At 47.5% G+C, this 14,788-nt stretch overlaps 1 protein-coding gene across 2 annotated transcripts in view; it reads left to right on the forward strand.

Moving 5' to 3' along the window:
• LOC135368146 (uncharacterized) overlaps nucleotides 1-14,788 on the forward strand; it is a 57,033-nt gene that overhangs the window by 19,316 nt on the left and 22,929 nt on the right. The window contains exons 5-6 of one of the 2 annotated variants that reach the window (XM_064601264.1): nucleotides 4,487-4,594; nucleotides 12,128-12,227. In XM_064601264.1, the coding sequence (XP_064457334.1) occupies nucleotides 4,487-4,594; nucleotides 12,128-12,227 (208 nt within the window). The remainder of the gene's footprint in view (nucleotides 1-4,486; nucleotides 4,595-12,127; nucleotides 12,228-14,788) is intronic. The other variant, XM_064601270.1, reaches the window with a different exon arrangement.

Genomic DNA, 14,788 nt, shown 5'->3' on the forward strand with positions numbered 1-14,788 from the left:
CCGCCATTCTGGTGTACGGCCAGCAAGCTCTGACCTTGAAGTTGGGACTCCGCCGAGATTTTCGTTGGCTGTTTCACGCTGACGATGTCATTGCCGCCATCCTCGATGCTGACTTTCTGCAGGACTACGTCTTCTCGTCGACGTGCCTCGGCACCACCTTCTGGACAGCACTACCCACCTTCATGTCAACGGCAACCGGAGCACTATAGACCCCTGCCGAGTATTATCGTACTGTGCACCTGCTGGTGACTACACCTCCTGGAAGAATATTCCGCGATCGTCCACCCACCTGATTGGACCCGCCCTGTTGAGCACAAGGTTGTCCACCATGTCGTCACGCTCAGACCACCCATCCACTTCCGTCCACGTCGCCTCGAGCCAGAGAAATACAGCGTTGCCAAGGCCGAATTCGAGCACATGCTAGAGCGCTGCATCATACGGCCCTCCTCCAGCAAGTGGGCCTCTCCACTGCACAAGGTGCCGACGACGACTTGGGACTGGATCCCTTTTGGCGACTACCGCGCCTTGAACCGCGTGACGGAACCGGATCGCTACCGCGTGCCGACATCCTCGATTTCGCCGCCAACATCGAAGGTGGCACCCTTTTCTCGAAGATCGGCTTCGTGCGTGCCTAGCATCAGAGCCTCATGACTGAAGAAGACATTACAAAAACTGCCATAACAACCCCATTTCGTCTTGTTTAATTTCTGCGCATGTCTTTCGGCTGTCGTAATTCTGCCCAGATGTTCCAACGATTGATGGACTCAGTTACGCGGGGACTTCCTTTCGTCTACACCTAATCGACGATATTCTCGTCGCAAGCCCCGATCCTGAAAGGCACGCTGAATACCAGCTGGATCTCTTCACAAAGCTGCAAGACCATGGCATTGTCATTAACGTGACGAAAAGCGACTTCGGCATTAAGGAGCTCGACTTTCTCGGCCATCTCCTCAACCAGCATGGCATCCTTCCCCTGCCATCCAAGGTCGCCGCGATTCGCGACTTTCCGCACCCGTCATCAGCAACCCAGCTCCGGAAATTCCTTGGTTTGTTGAACTTCTACCGCCGCTTCGTACATTCTTATGCGCAGACACTTCGCCGTCTTGAGACTCTGCTAACGGGTCGCGGCCGCGGTTCCTCCAGCCTATCATGGTCTTCGAAAGCCCTTGCCGCCTTTAATGAAATCCGTGACGACCTCGCTTCCGCGGCACCCCTGTTCCACCCCCGTCACGATGCCCCTACAAGTATCATGGTAGATGCCTCGAATGTCACGGTTAGTGCTGTCCTTCAGCAGCGTGTCCCCTCTGCTTGGCACCCTATCGCTTTCTTGTCTCGCATGCTGAAGCCGGCCGGAACACGCTGTAGAACCTTTGGGCGAAAACTCCTCGCCATTTCCTCACGGTGAAGCACTTACGGCATGTTCAGGAGGGCCGCCCATTTACCATCTATACAGAGCACAAGCCTCTAACTTATGCCATCTCGTCTTCCTGCACTGCATATACACCACAAGAAATCAGACAGCAGGTTAGTGGTGTAAATAACCCTGCGGCCGACGTGCTCAGCTGCGTCTCTGCTGTCACCGTGCCATCGGAGCAGCGCTGCCAAACTGTCCTCTGTCTGGACGTCCTTGCGACAGCCCAGGTTGCTGACGACGGACTCGCCCATATCCGCGCAGTACCCGCACAGACCAGCCTCCTGCTTGAAGACGCAGTGCTTGAAGACGTTGCAGACGGCCCTGGTGCTTATCCCCCAGTGACCTGCGACACGTAGCACTCTCCACCCACACCTTTTGTCCCCTCCTTGCTAGGCCGTGCAATCTTACGCCACTTCCATGACATATGTCTCCATCCATCCGCGCGACCCAACGGCTCATTGGTACGTGATATGTCTGGCCTGGCATAAACTCTGACACCCGACTCTGGGCTCGCGCATGTGTACAGTGCCAGCGCGACAGCTCCAGAGCCACACCCGCTGGCCACCTTCAACCTTTCTGCCACCGGACGGGCGTTTCGACCACATCGACGTCGACTTAGTGAAAGTCGAGTGTAATAGGGGTGGACGGTATGTGTCTTATCAATGTTTTGAGTTTCACGAGTCTGTTCAAGGCCTTCCACCTACCCGTCTACCCCTATTGCACTCGACCTTCAGAACATTGTGCTGCTTGGACGACATTTCACACTCGACATCAACGGTCGCGCCTACACCGTCTCGATGCAGCGTTTGAAACCTAACCTTTTTCGACACCATTGTCCACTTCTACCTGCCAGGAGCTTTCGCTAGCCCGACCAGCCCGTCTGCCAGCGTGCAACGCCTCGACAGATCTGCCACTCTCTCCAACCCCTGATCGGGCTGTTCCGTTACACCAGGCGCCCCTCAAACGCGTCTCCTCGGCCCCTGCCCTCGCTGTACATCACCCTCTGCCGCCGGCAATTGGCTAGGGGGAGCCTCGCAGAGGCACCATCATCTTCAACGCCACTAGCGCCTGGCGCGCAGAGAATAAACGGTGTGGCGAAAGTCATTGGTCAGTCTGCATTGACTCTCCTGGTCAACGGTTGTAACTGTCATTTGCTTACCCGTTAGCCGCACTATGTTCGTTATATGCGACCGAGCGCCATCGGCATCAATTCAGAATCTGTTTTGAACACGGGGGTGACACAAACCCACTATTGTTGTAACTCCCCTCAAGCGGGAGCTTTTGGCAAAACTACCATCTGGTGCTGGTCGCATGTCATAGAAAACGTCATTTTGAGGTCCTGTGACTTTGTTTATATGTCGTTTTGCGGTTTACAGACATATTTTCGTCGCCATAACGCGAAGAGATGAACGTATTTTGCCAGCGTAAACTATGCGGTACTACTTCTGCAACATAGTAGCCCATTTCTGCTTAGTTTTAAGTACAGCGCATCGGCTCAGTGAGTCTTAACGCGCGGCCGTCATCACATTTTTGGAAGTCGTCAACAGCACGAGGCCATATGTGCAAAACTGCGCGTTTTACTGCGAGATTATCGGATAAAAATAATTACTCGGAAAGACATCCAAAATGTTGCGCAGAAACAACAACCGCATTGTTTAGAAACGGTTTGGGCTCCGATCAAGGGCGTCGACCTCTTTAAGGTCACGTGTACCTTGACGTTAGCTGTGACGTGCGACTAGGAGCTGTCCAGAATGCAATTGGGTTAGCCCAGCACGCTTTCGTCTACGGTGCTATACATTGGATGCCACGCCTGTGGTTTTGAACTTTGTACCTTCTGTTGGCGTGTCTGCGTTGGTTGGCGTCTAAGATATAAGACGCAGTCTGGTAAATTTGATGGTTCATCATGCCGTTCAACTCCTCCGACCGTATAAAAATGTGAACGTCTTTGCATTTGTACAGTAAGGTGCTTCGTCATTTTTTTCTTGAATCCGTGAACAGTCGCTTGAAGAAAACGGAAGAAAAAGAAGGAAGAAAGTCATGCAACTACATGATGACAAATTGCCTAAAATTCGTTACCTCTTTAATTAGGGAATTTAGCGCCAAAGCGAAATAACAGAACGGGAGGTATTCGTCGTCTAACGTTTAAACGCGTACGTGCGTTGAAAGATCCATCGCTGAATTTCCCTGCCCGAGTGAGTCCAGAAATACGCAGTTTTGTAGCGCAGAAAGAGCGACATGGAATCCACGAGAGAGGGCCAGGTGTTTTGGAGCGATGGAGTTGATTCGTATAGGAGCTAATCTATTCGCTAGATAGACCCCTCTCTCTTCGACCCAGATAAGACGAAGGCCCCATTATTTCTGCGCTCTCAAAGTGCGTATTTCTTGTTTCGGCTCATTTGCATAGCGAAATTGAGGGATGAACATTTTAAAACAGGTGCTTTTAAGTGTTTTTGAAACATGGAATGTCTTTCAACGAGGAATATATTTCTTTGTGTTATCTCGCTGTTATGCGAAATGTAACAAATGAGATAAAGAAAGAGTTAACTAATCAATGGTTAGGTAATTAGAGATCTTGTAGTTACATACATTCTTCCCGAGAATGTTCATCTGGTCAAATAACTCAACTGCAAAACCGGAACCTCGTGTTTTTAATAAAAATCGTATAAGGCATAAGAAGAACCCTGCAGAATACTTCTTTTGCTTTGGACAGCCACATACCTGTGATAGTCCGTACAACGCGCAAGAACACCGTGTGAATGTAATCTGTAACAAATCCAGACATGATTCCAAAATGTGGCATATTTATTAGTGTAGCTGGTCCTTTAGATCTGCAGACGGGGTGGTGGTTGTATAGTGACTGCTGGATCTTTCTAGTGGGCTGTTAGTGGTGATATGGTTGAGGGCTGAGGCATAGTACCCTCGTTTCAGTTCCTGACGAATCTCTGTAAAATACTGTGTGGAAATAGCTTCCAGCACAAGTACCTGATTTTGTACCCGAATTTTTCTTCGAGTACCCGAAAATCAATTATTCCATTCCGTCGCGCTGCATCATTATTCATTGAAACTGTGCAGTGTGAAGTTCCGTGTGGAAAGTCCACCGAGTGCTGCCGGTCCTAGCTACATGACGGAGTACTGGGTATTCAGCAACCAATTGACTTATCGGGTTAACTACCCAGTGAGGTAAGCTTTTTAACCTATGCAATTCAGATTATTTCTTCCGCGCAACATGGCTTTCGTGCTATGCGATCCACTTCTTCAGCTGTGGTAACTGCCACTAAATTTAATAACAACGCGTTAAACGACAGCGTTTTGGCTGCTGGCATCTTGATAGGTTTGATAGGCCTTCGATACGGTGGACCACGAATTCCTGCTGACAAAAATGGAGTGGTATGGCTTCCGTGGTCACGCCCTACAGTTCTTTTAGCAGTTACCTCTCTTCACTTACAGAGCTAATCGTACTCAACAACGCTATCTCCCAGCCTCGATGTATATCAATAGGAGTACCAAATGGCTCCGTTTTGGGGCCAATATTATTTTCTTTTTATATTAACGATCTTCCGAGCGGCCTTGAAAATTCCACATGTGCAATGTATGCTGATGATACGAGTTTCTTTTTACCTGGCACAAGTGTCGCTCAAATTCGATCGTGTTCTGAAGAGAATATTTCAATGAATGGTTTAGATCTAACAAACCCATGTTAAATATAGATAAAGCTTGGCGATTGTCTTTCTTACCACTTGGTCTAAATACAAACCTTCGTACAAACCCAAAGCTTCGTTTTGGGGCCAATATTATTTTCCTTGTATATTAACGATCTTCCGAGCGGCCTTAAAAATTCCACATGTGTAATGCATGCTGTTTTGTTTCCTATTGGTGTACTACGCTGTATTTATTTCACACTTGGTCATTCACATTTGGTTTACTGTACAGAATCATGGTGTCATAGCTACCAGACCTATGTTGAACCTATTCTTAGGCTACAGAAAAGGCTATGTTTATGGCCTGTGGTCTGGGTGTGTGGCATTTCAAAGAGTTAAAATATGGAACTCTCTTCCCATAAACATAGAAAGAGCGCGCAACTGTAAACCCGCTCTCACTAGGTTCTGTTTTGAATGTCTACAATAGATCTGTCCTAATCAGATTATGTACTCATTCATAAGAGTGTATAGATGTGTTGTCCACATTGCTGTACTGAGTTTTTCATGCTGTTGCACATGGAATTGCTTCTGTAAATCATTGTACCAGACCCGCTACTACCAGACTGCTATGGGTCTGCACGTGTTCGGTATCTATACCATTGTTCACTATCGGAATAAACAGGCAATTCAATTCAATTCGTTCTGGTGGAAAAATTACTAATCTGGTCACACAACCTGAAATATAGATCATGTCGAAATAACGAAAACAATCGAAGACAAAAGAGAAGACTCCGGACAGCAGGCTGCCCTGTGTCTTCCTTTCGTCTCCGTACCTGGTCACACGTCTCAGCATGACGTAACTCTAACTAGCCCAGATTCTTGCTTCGTTAAAATATAGATGTTCTGTGTAAATAGTTCGATATTTCGGATTCAGTGAATCAGGGGTGCGACACTGCCAATACATCAATCCATCACATGTCAGCGCTTCTCAAATTCCGTTTGTTCCTTGCACCTTGGTCGAATGGAACATGCATCTCTCATCAGTCCGTTTTCGCATTACGCCAACTAATTTTTCACGGCCACTTCCAATACGTTCTGGGTCTCTTCTTTGTGTCGTTCACAAATGCTAGGGTGAATATGTGCTGCAAGACCTAGGGGTAGCTTGAAAGTTGTACTACTGCTGCTGTTATAATAATCTCAATTTGCATTTTGCATCGATTTCTGTTGCACTGCGGTCCTCCCCCTTTGTCTCTACCTTTATTATTTGGTTATGAGCAGATCGCAAGCATTAGCACCAAAAAACTGAATCAGGTGCAGAGGAAGACACTGCGGTTTCCTGATATCAGGACGTGATTTTTGTATTTCTTACATGCAATAGAGAAATTTCTTAATGAGAAGTATGCATTGTATCAACAAGGAGAGCAGTATTGTCTTTTCCGATCTTCTGCAATTACTGCTCGAGTATGAAAGCAACGGTCACACGAGAACTTAAGAAAGAAGACCGGAAGCGTTTGCGTAAATTTTGTCAGCACCGTTTCACCCGGCCACAAAGGCTTGGAGGACAATTTCAGCTCTGAAGGATGAGCCCCACAAAAGAATCCTCTCGCGGCATTGGCTATCGTTAAGGGCTTAGACGAAGTCACGCTAGCGACAGATTTCTCCGTCGTCCTAACGACACCGGCAGCTCCCTCGAGTACTGCGGTACACAACAGTTTTGTCCAGAGCTTGACGAGAGAAATTCACTAAGACTGGCCCGGTCCACCGGAGGTTATGGACCGCGACTTTACTCTAATCGAGCTGAGGACTGCGTTGAAACTAGTGGACGCGCTATCGTCCCCAGGACCAGATAAATAAACTATGCCGCACTGCGAAACCTTGACGAGCGGTCACTCCAAGCTCTCCTTCATGTTTCGAATACGTCTTGGCGACCGGGTTCCGTACCCCTTGCCTGAAAGGAGGCGTTCGCTGTTCCCATCCTGAGACCAGGCAAAGCCTCAAATGTCCTATCCTCCTTGCGCCCTGTGACCCTGACAAGCTGTATGGGAAAGCTGATGGAGAAAGTGGTTTTGCATCGGCTCTTCTGGTGGCTCGAAAAACAAGGTGTGTTCCCACATGAAATGACTGCATTTCGTGGCCACCGAAGCTCCATGGATCCAGTTCTCGATCTAGTCTCTACAGTCCAACATGCCCGTGCTCATCGGCGGATCGTTGTATCTGTTTTCCTGGACACCAAGCGCGCATATGATACCACCACGCACATTTGTGTGCTCCACCCCTTGCGGTTTTTGGAGTATCTGGCCGACTCTTTAGCGGGCTCCACGATTCCGCACATCACACGGACAAAGCCCTAAGCACCCTGTTCATCAAGGCGTACCCCAAGGAAGCATTCTGATGTCAAACGCTCTCTAATGTGGTAATGGCTGTCCTAAAATCGATAATTCCTCGCAAAGTAGCATTCTCTGTGTATGCCGATGACATCACGACCGTCCGATAGACAAGTCACGAGCAGCCATTCAGCGCCGTTTGCTGCTAGCCTTAAATAATGTCCATCTCTACTTCACGCAACTTCGAATTGATCTTTCGCGCGAAAAGTGCGTCGAGCTCCCTTTCACTAACAAGGCTATGAGAAATTTCCGTCTTTGGGTGGTGCAAAGAAGCTGGAGCCTGTACGTTCTCATCGCTTCCTCCTTGGTATGGTCCTGGACTCGAACCTGCGCTGGCCTCCCACATTAAGAACCTTGAAATCAATGTGCAGCGGCAATTCAACATCTTTCTGGCTTAGGATGGGGCTGTGATCAACAGCTCACTTCTAGCCGTTCACGCGGCTTTGGTGAGGGCGACTGTGCTTGACAGCCTTCCAATGTTGCACAGGTTTCTACAACGTCGTTAAATACCCTTCGGACCCTGTTTGCCCGAAGCCTTCGTCGCTGTCTTGGAGTTCCAAGAATGGCTGAAACACGGCAAGTCCTATCTGAAGCTGGTGAACTCCCGGTGGAGGTCCTCCTAGACCTAGTGACTCCTCTTGCTACCCGCTAATGGGCCACTGACACTCCCCCCTCCCCCCGCCATGCTGAGCAGTGTTAATCCAGCGCTTGGTTACCGCATGCCTAGACATATCTCTCGTCAAGATGACAGATGTCGTTCACCGAATGCGCCTCGATGTGGCTTTGACAGCACAGTGGCGTTAACGCTTCAGGCAAGCTGGCTCTCCCGACTGCAGTCACTGCGGTGCTGTTGAAGATCTAGAGCACATTCTTCTCCATTGCCCACACTACCAACCTTCTCGAACCGTACTCTCCGGATCCCTTAACGACCTAGACTCTCGCTTCCTCTCTCTCACAAAATTGCTTGGTCCCTGGCCATATCCAGCGCACCAACGCTCTGCCCGCAACGCTCTCTTCACCTTTCTGGACACCATAGCACTTCGCTCCTTATTGCGAAAGGGCTCATTATTTCATTCCCCGCATCACCACCAACAATGGGGTATAGTATCGCCCCTGGCGATGAAACTCCCCAGCCATCATCTCGTAATAAAGTTGTTGTTGCTCGACTATGAGAAAGAATCACGATAGATACTCAATCAGGCTCACTGGTTCAGAGGACATTCCTACAGAGGATATTCAGAGGCTCAATTTCCTAATGGTTCGCAGCTGTTCTAAGTTTAACTTCGGTTGCGCACATGAATCTTGTTTTAAAAACGTTCATATTTTTTGTGATGTACATTGTGCTACATGTATGTGCTATTAAACGAGCAATGCGGTGACAGCTAATATCGCTCTAAGCCCTGCCTGCAATGTAATGCATTATAGCTGCCCAATCGAATTTACAAAAACAGTCGGAAAAAGCAGCGGTGGACGGCCGACACGATCCTCGAGTGACGGGGAGAATGCCCCGAGTTTTTTGTTTTTTTTCTTCCCAGCTCACGCGCCGTTTAAACAAGCCGTTTGTTTTGTCCCTCACACAATTATTCAATAAAAGCTTCCTGAGCAGCACAGATGTCCTTTTTGCAGTTCAGTTATACGGCAAGGCGGAAATACTTTGGAAGAGAGTATGTAACTGCAAGATGACTAATTGCCTAAAATCTATTAAATCTTTAATTTGGGAATTTTTGGCAAAAGCAGGATAGCTGAACGGGACACAATCCCCACTGAACTTCATTCTATCTTTTTAAAATGTAGAAAAGAGCGCGAGCCTTTAAACGTACAACGCTGTATTTCGGTATGCAAACGAGCCAAAAGCTAACAAAGCGCATCTCAAAAGCGCAATCATCTACGCCGACCGAGGCTCATCTGGGCCGGAAAGCGGCTTATATGGACAGCAAAACGGCACCTACTCCAATCACCCCCATAACTCCAAATCACGTGGGCCTGGAACGTGACATGAACTCCGTATTCCCTGCGTTTCCGGTCGCCGCGATGCCAGTTTCACCTTATTTCCATATCAGAATTCGGGGATGGGTACTTTTACGCGCGTGCGTGTTTAAAGTGCCACTACAGACTTGCCACTACAGACTGCAGACTGCCAGTCTGTACTACAGACTGTACTACTGTACTAAGACAGACTGCCACTACAGACTGTCAGACAGCTCTTGTCTTCAGAAATCTACCAAGGTTATGGCACTGAAATTTTCTTGCTTTACATTCCTCCAAAATATTTTGGCTCTACATAACGCGAAAGGTAGAGAACATTAATTTTTAGTTTTAAGGAATGTGACGTCATGTTATGCTCTTATGGAGCGCCTGGCCGTCATCTTGCAACGTTGTTGCCCTTCGCGTCTTCCGTGGGGCTCACTTTTTGCACTCCGTTAGCGGAACGCCACGTGACATATTATCCGACTGCTCCGACCTTGAGAAAACACAACGGAGGGAGAAGGCATTTCTCCCATTTACTCCTCTTTCGATCAACCTCACATGACTTCTCCACCACGTGACCCTCCCCGGACGCCGGCAACGTTGCTAGGAGAGGAGTGCCCTCTCCAGAACATACCATCATTGCATCATCAATTTTTATGATTTCGTCTCTCACTCGTCGCATCATCGAAACTTGTAGAGACTCAGCAGCGTTCGTAAATAGGATTGAAATTCCGTGTATTGAATCCTTGAGACACCTTCTTTTCACTGACCACATAAAATAAACGCTGGTTTCTGAGTCCGGAGTGGCACTTTAAAGGAGCAGTCTAGAGGCCCACAACTTTGTTCCTGTTTTTGGTCAGTATGGAATGTTAGGCAGCCGAAAACAGTTTTCCCACAATTAGTGCAACGCGAAATTGGGACGCCTGCAATAGCTCCCCGAACCTCCCGTGCGCGAAACACCCTCCTTCGCCTTCACGATAGGCACGTGATGAGCGCCACCACGCGCGTCCCTATGTGACGGAGACCCTATGGACCTGAGATCACATGATCGAGGTGAGCAACATCGCGCAGGCCGGAGCGTCTCCTACCGCTTCGGAGACGCCATGCGTTCTCCGGCTACGTGATGTACGAAACGGAGGTTTTGAAGGCTGTCCACGACACAACCACGATATTTTGGGACCGCAGACACCACGGGAAGAACGAGTGGTGCAGCCCGAAATTAACTGCGCTTGTACAGCAAAAACCCCGTGCTTCCCGACGGTGTGCAGCCTGCCCGACCGTTTTCACCGCGCAGTTTGTTCAGTGGCTAACAGGTGGCGCCACAGTACCGCCGTCATCGCTTGCTTTCTGCTACTGTGAATTCTGAGATTGCACAGAGGCCACGGATATATTACTCTTGTGATCGTAATCTTATTTTATCAGGCTGCATCTATACATTTTTGTTGAGAAAACGTGATATAAATCATACAAAGAATATAAGTCCTCAAGAAACAGCTCACAATGTTCGTAGGAGACGGCTTTTCCTACGAACGAATGAGGAGCTCTCTACCACCAACGTCACAGTAGAGTGGGTGTGGTCTGCAGTTGGAGCACTCCGGCCTGTCACCGCGGTAGCGATTTTCCGAATTAATGGCACCGTGGTGAAACAACTTTGGACAGAAATATTTTGTGGAAATGCTTTTCACATACTGCTTTACAAGATGACAGCAGTTTTTTGCCATGTTAGATACTACTTTAAAGATTCGTTAGATAGGAATGGCTTTCGACGAGGATAGTCCATGGTTCTGAAGTCTCGTTTTCCCCCCGAAATCCCATGATTAAAGAGTTAATGGATGAATTTCAGGTAATTAGTCATCTTGTACGTGCATACTTTCTTCGAGGACGTGTCCGCCTGGCCGCATGACTCAACTGCAAAAACGACATTTGTGCTGCTCTCATAGCTTTTTCTAGAAATTGTACAAAGGATAAAAATAAACACTCTGTTCATGAACAGTGAAAGATGAAAGTCACTGAAAAGGTTAGCCAGCTGTAGGAATCGAACCCACATCTTCTGGATACCGGTCCAGGGCTCGACCAATTGAGCTAAGCTAACACGCCGCTAACGAGCCCTTGACCGGTAATCGAGAAGATGTGGGTTCGATTACCTTTTCAGTGACTTCCATCTTTCATCATTAATTTCTTAGGCATTTTGAGGTCTTGTATGTGTTTGTGCCTTGTATGTTGTTCCAGCCTCACAACATCAGTTATCTCATGTTCAACCCTGTTCATGTTTGAGCTGTGCCGCTGTACGTCACGGATGACATGCAGTAGTATGAGATTACGTCCGACGTCCTCTCGGTTTGTGACGTGCTTTTTTCACGAGGAGAGGATTTTTCAATGATGGTGCCGAACAGAGGCCTCACGCTCGCACTGTAGGTCACCAGAGCCAATCGTTATTTCGCGGGAATTGATTTGATTCGGGGTTCGAATAAACAACCTTGATATCGGTGTGCGGATACGCTACCCATAGATCCACCAAGGCCAGTTCTGTTCGCATTTCTTTTTAGCGTCCGTGAATGCTGGTCGCAGGAACACTGACGGAAGGACGCGTCTTCCACTCACATTGAATAATGAAGCGAATGTAGTCTGCACATTGAGAAAGGGCATTTGAGAAGATAGCGGACGCCACACAAACGGTGAAGCTGTTTAACACGTTCTGTTCAGGTTCGGATTATCTTTTTCAGTGCGAGCACATGGGATTTCGAAATTCAGTACAACTTGTGGCCCATGCACCCTGGGGTCCATGTCATCCAAACTGAGGTACTCGACAATGGGACATTTCAGGTGAGCCTAATGGTTGAATACTCGTGTTTATTTATTTATTTTACCCCAAGGGCCCTAACGGACATTACATGTGGGTGGGAAAAAACAGTTACAATTACAGTAGAGTTACATACATACAGTTAGTGGAAAAACAGCATATAAAATACATAAAATTTATAAAATAAAATACTGTGAACATTTGCATGATGAGAGAAAAAGAAAAGAAAGAAAAGAGCACATAATACAAAGGAGTTAGTACACCGTTGAGCAACACGAACATACTTAATACACTTTACAAGTAATCTAAAAGAGAAAAGCAAAAACAAACAAAGATCAGTTTAGCGGGCGTATAATGTTCAAAAATGACATTATACGCCCTCCTTTGGGGCAACACGTTGCTGACGTTACCCAAGCAGCACACAATATTGTGCCCAAATTTGCTGGGCGTTGGCGATACGGGTTCAATATGAGACCCGTTTTGCCATGATTTTCTCCATATTTGCTCAAACTTAGCAATATGTGTCCCATATTGCCCAGGTATGCACCCCGTATTGGCTGAAATGGCGGAAAATTTGTCGAACCCTTGTTGGTACTTGTATCAAATTTCCTTTTTTTTTCTGCCAATAAATCCCCCCACCCCACACCCCACAAGAAGCACGGCCAGATTTGGCGTTGAAGCGTATGAAATAGAGCCCTGCACCATCCGCGGATGGAAGCGGATATCCGCAAGGTACTTGCGGATTCGGATGAACATTTAGCACTTTCTGGCGGTGTGCGGATCCGATGCGGATAGCTCGAGGTCGGATGCGGATCGGATGCGAAGGCAGCGGATTGGTAGCGGCTCGGATGCGGATATACCGCCAGCTGTAATTTTTCCACCAGCAATGTATTTGTATTGCACGCCGACAGCGACCGCATGCTCGGGTTCACCTTTGACAATGTCACGGCCAAGACGGGAGAGGAGGCATTCTGGCATCTCGAACCGCGCGAGCACCGTCGAGGTAGCGTTCCACGCATTCCAGAAGTCTCTCCATATCGCGTTTGTTGAAAGGTTTACATTTGCTTGTCGTCGTGAGTCCTTCCGTGACAGCATGGAGGCATCGGAAATTATACCAACATGCACACAATAGAGAGCTATCGCTTACGAACGCGAAGGCGATAGCATACGATGTACTAAACCTCTCCTATGTCTGATAGAAAGGGATATATTTTCTGTAACTCTTGGTGCCTTGAAGTTACTGCAGATGCAGTGCGAGTTGCTGAGTTGTGTGTGCGTCACAGTCACGAAAGTGTTTCGCACCTTTCTACTATAGGAACTACTGTGATAGCATATTGAAGTATAAGAGCCGTCTGAGGGATGTTTGGCATCAGAGGTTCTGTGCTTTTAGCACGAGGACAGTACTATTTTTAAGGTTGGATGTGGGGAAAGCTTGCGCTTGTCCCATCCTAAAGTTTTGGCAATACGACTACCTATTATAGCCTCCTCTCCATTTTTAGGCGAGGCACTGTGGTTTTTGTAGCGCGATGCAAGGTGGATCAATAAGAAGATCTGCAAAAAAGAAATAGGAAAAAAAAAGAAAGATGAAATAAGTAATCTCACTTTTAATGGTGTATGTTATACCGGATACTACACAGACTCGTCACTGACGTTATCACGTATGAATTCGCACAATATGAGGAAAATTGGCTTGCAATACGGGCAGCCCATAGTGGTGCAATTGGGAGCCTGGTGCTATTTTTCATGCTGGGCCAATATTGAGAGCCCGTATATGCTGATATTGGCGAACCTGGCAGCCCACATTGGTCTAATATTGGGCCAATAGTGGTGTGTTGCCTAGGTACTTGGCAATCGTGAAAAAAAAAAGAAAAACAGGCGAAACTGGCGGAGACAGAGCAGATGTGAAACCCGAGGAAAGGAGGGGGAGGAGGGTAAGAAAGGAGGTGGGTCTGCGCATGCGCACTTCACCCACGCTTTTTACCGCGTTCTTCAATCGGAAGTGCTGTGAGTGGAACGTTTTGCTGGGCCCACTTCCCTGGGCTATTGCGGCAATGGGAGCTTCCGACGGCTGGTAGTACCCGAACGTAGGGCTTGTTATCAAATTCCAGAAGTCTATGAGTGGTATTTAGGAAGTAATGCTAAACATGAAAATTTGAACAGAAAAATAAAACACATATTTTTGAATTTTGCTTTTTGCTTCTCAACCATTTTAGGCAAACCTTTCCTATTACTCCAACAAACTGAATAGTGACAAACATAATTTAGAACAACTAGAGGCAGTGTAGTTCGTCCACGGTGTACAGATAACTCAAAAGGTATGACAGAGATGATGAAAACCGAAATCTAGCACACAGGACAGAGCTTTTCAAAAGATTTTGGTTCATTTTACGCTGATGTGCCCTCAAAAATCCCAAGCAAGCAAGCGGGACATTGTCACCTTCTCAACAGAAAATGCGTAGGTGGATGGAAAATGCTCATAAGGACGTTGCTGAAAGAGAAAACCACGATCAAGAACAGATAAACTTGAGTGGGGAGAGCACACTTAAAATACACTGAGAGTGTAGAGTAGAGAGTACACTGAGAA

Source organism: Ornithodoros turicata, chromosome 1 (genome assembly GCF_037126465.1).
Source record: "Ornithodoros turicata isolate Travis chromosome 1, ASM3712646v1, whole genome shotgun sequence".
Lineage (NCBI taxonomy): Eukaryota > Metazoa > Arthropoda > Arachnida > Ixodida > Argasidae > Ornithodoros > Ornithodoros turicata.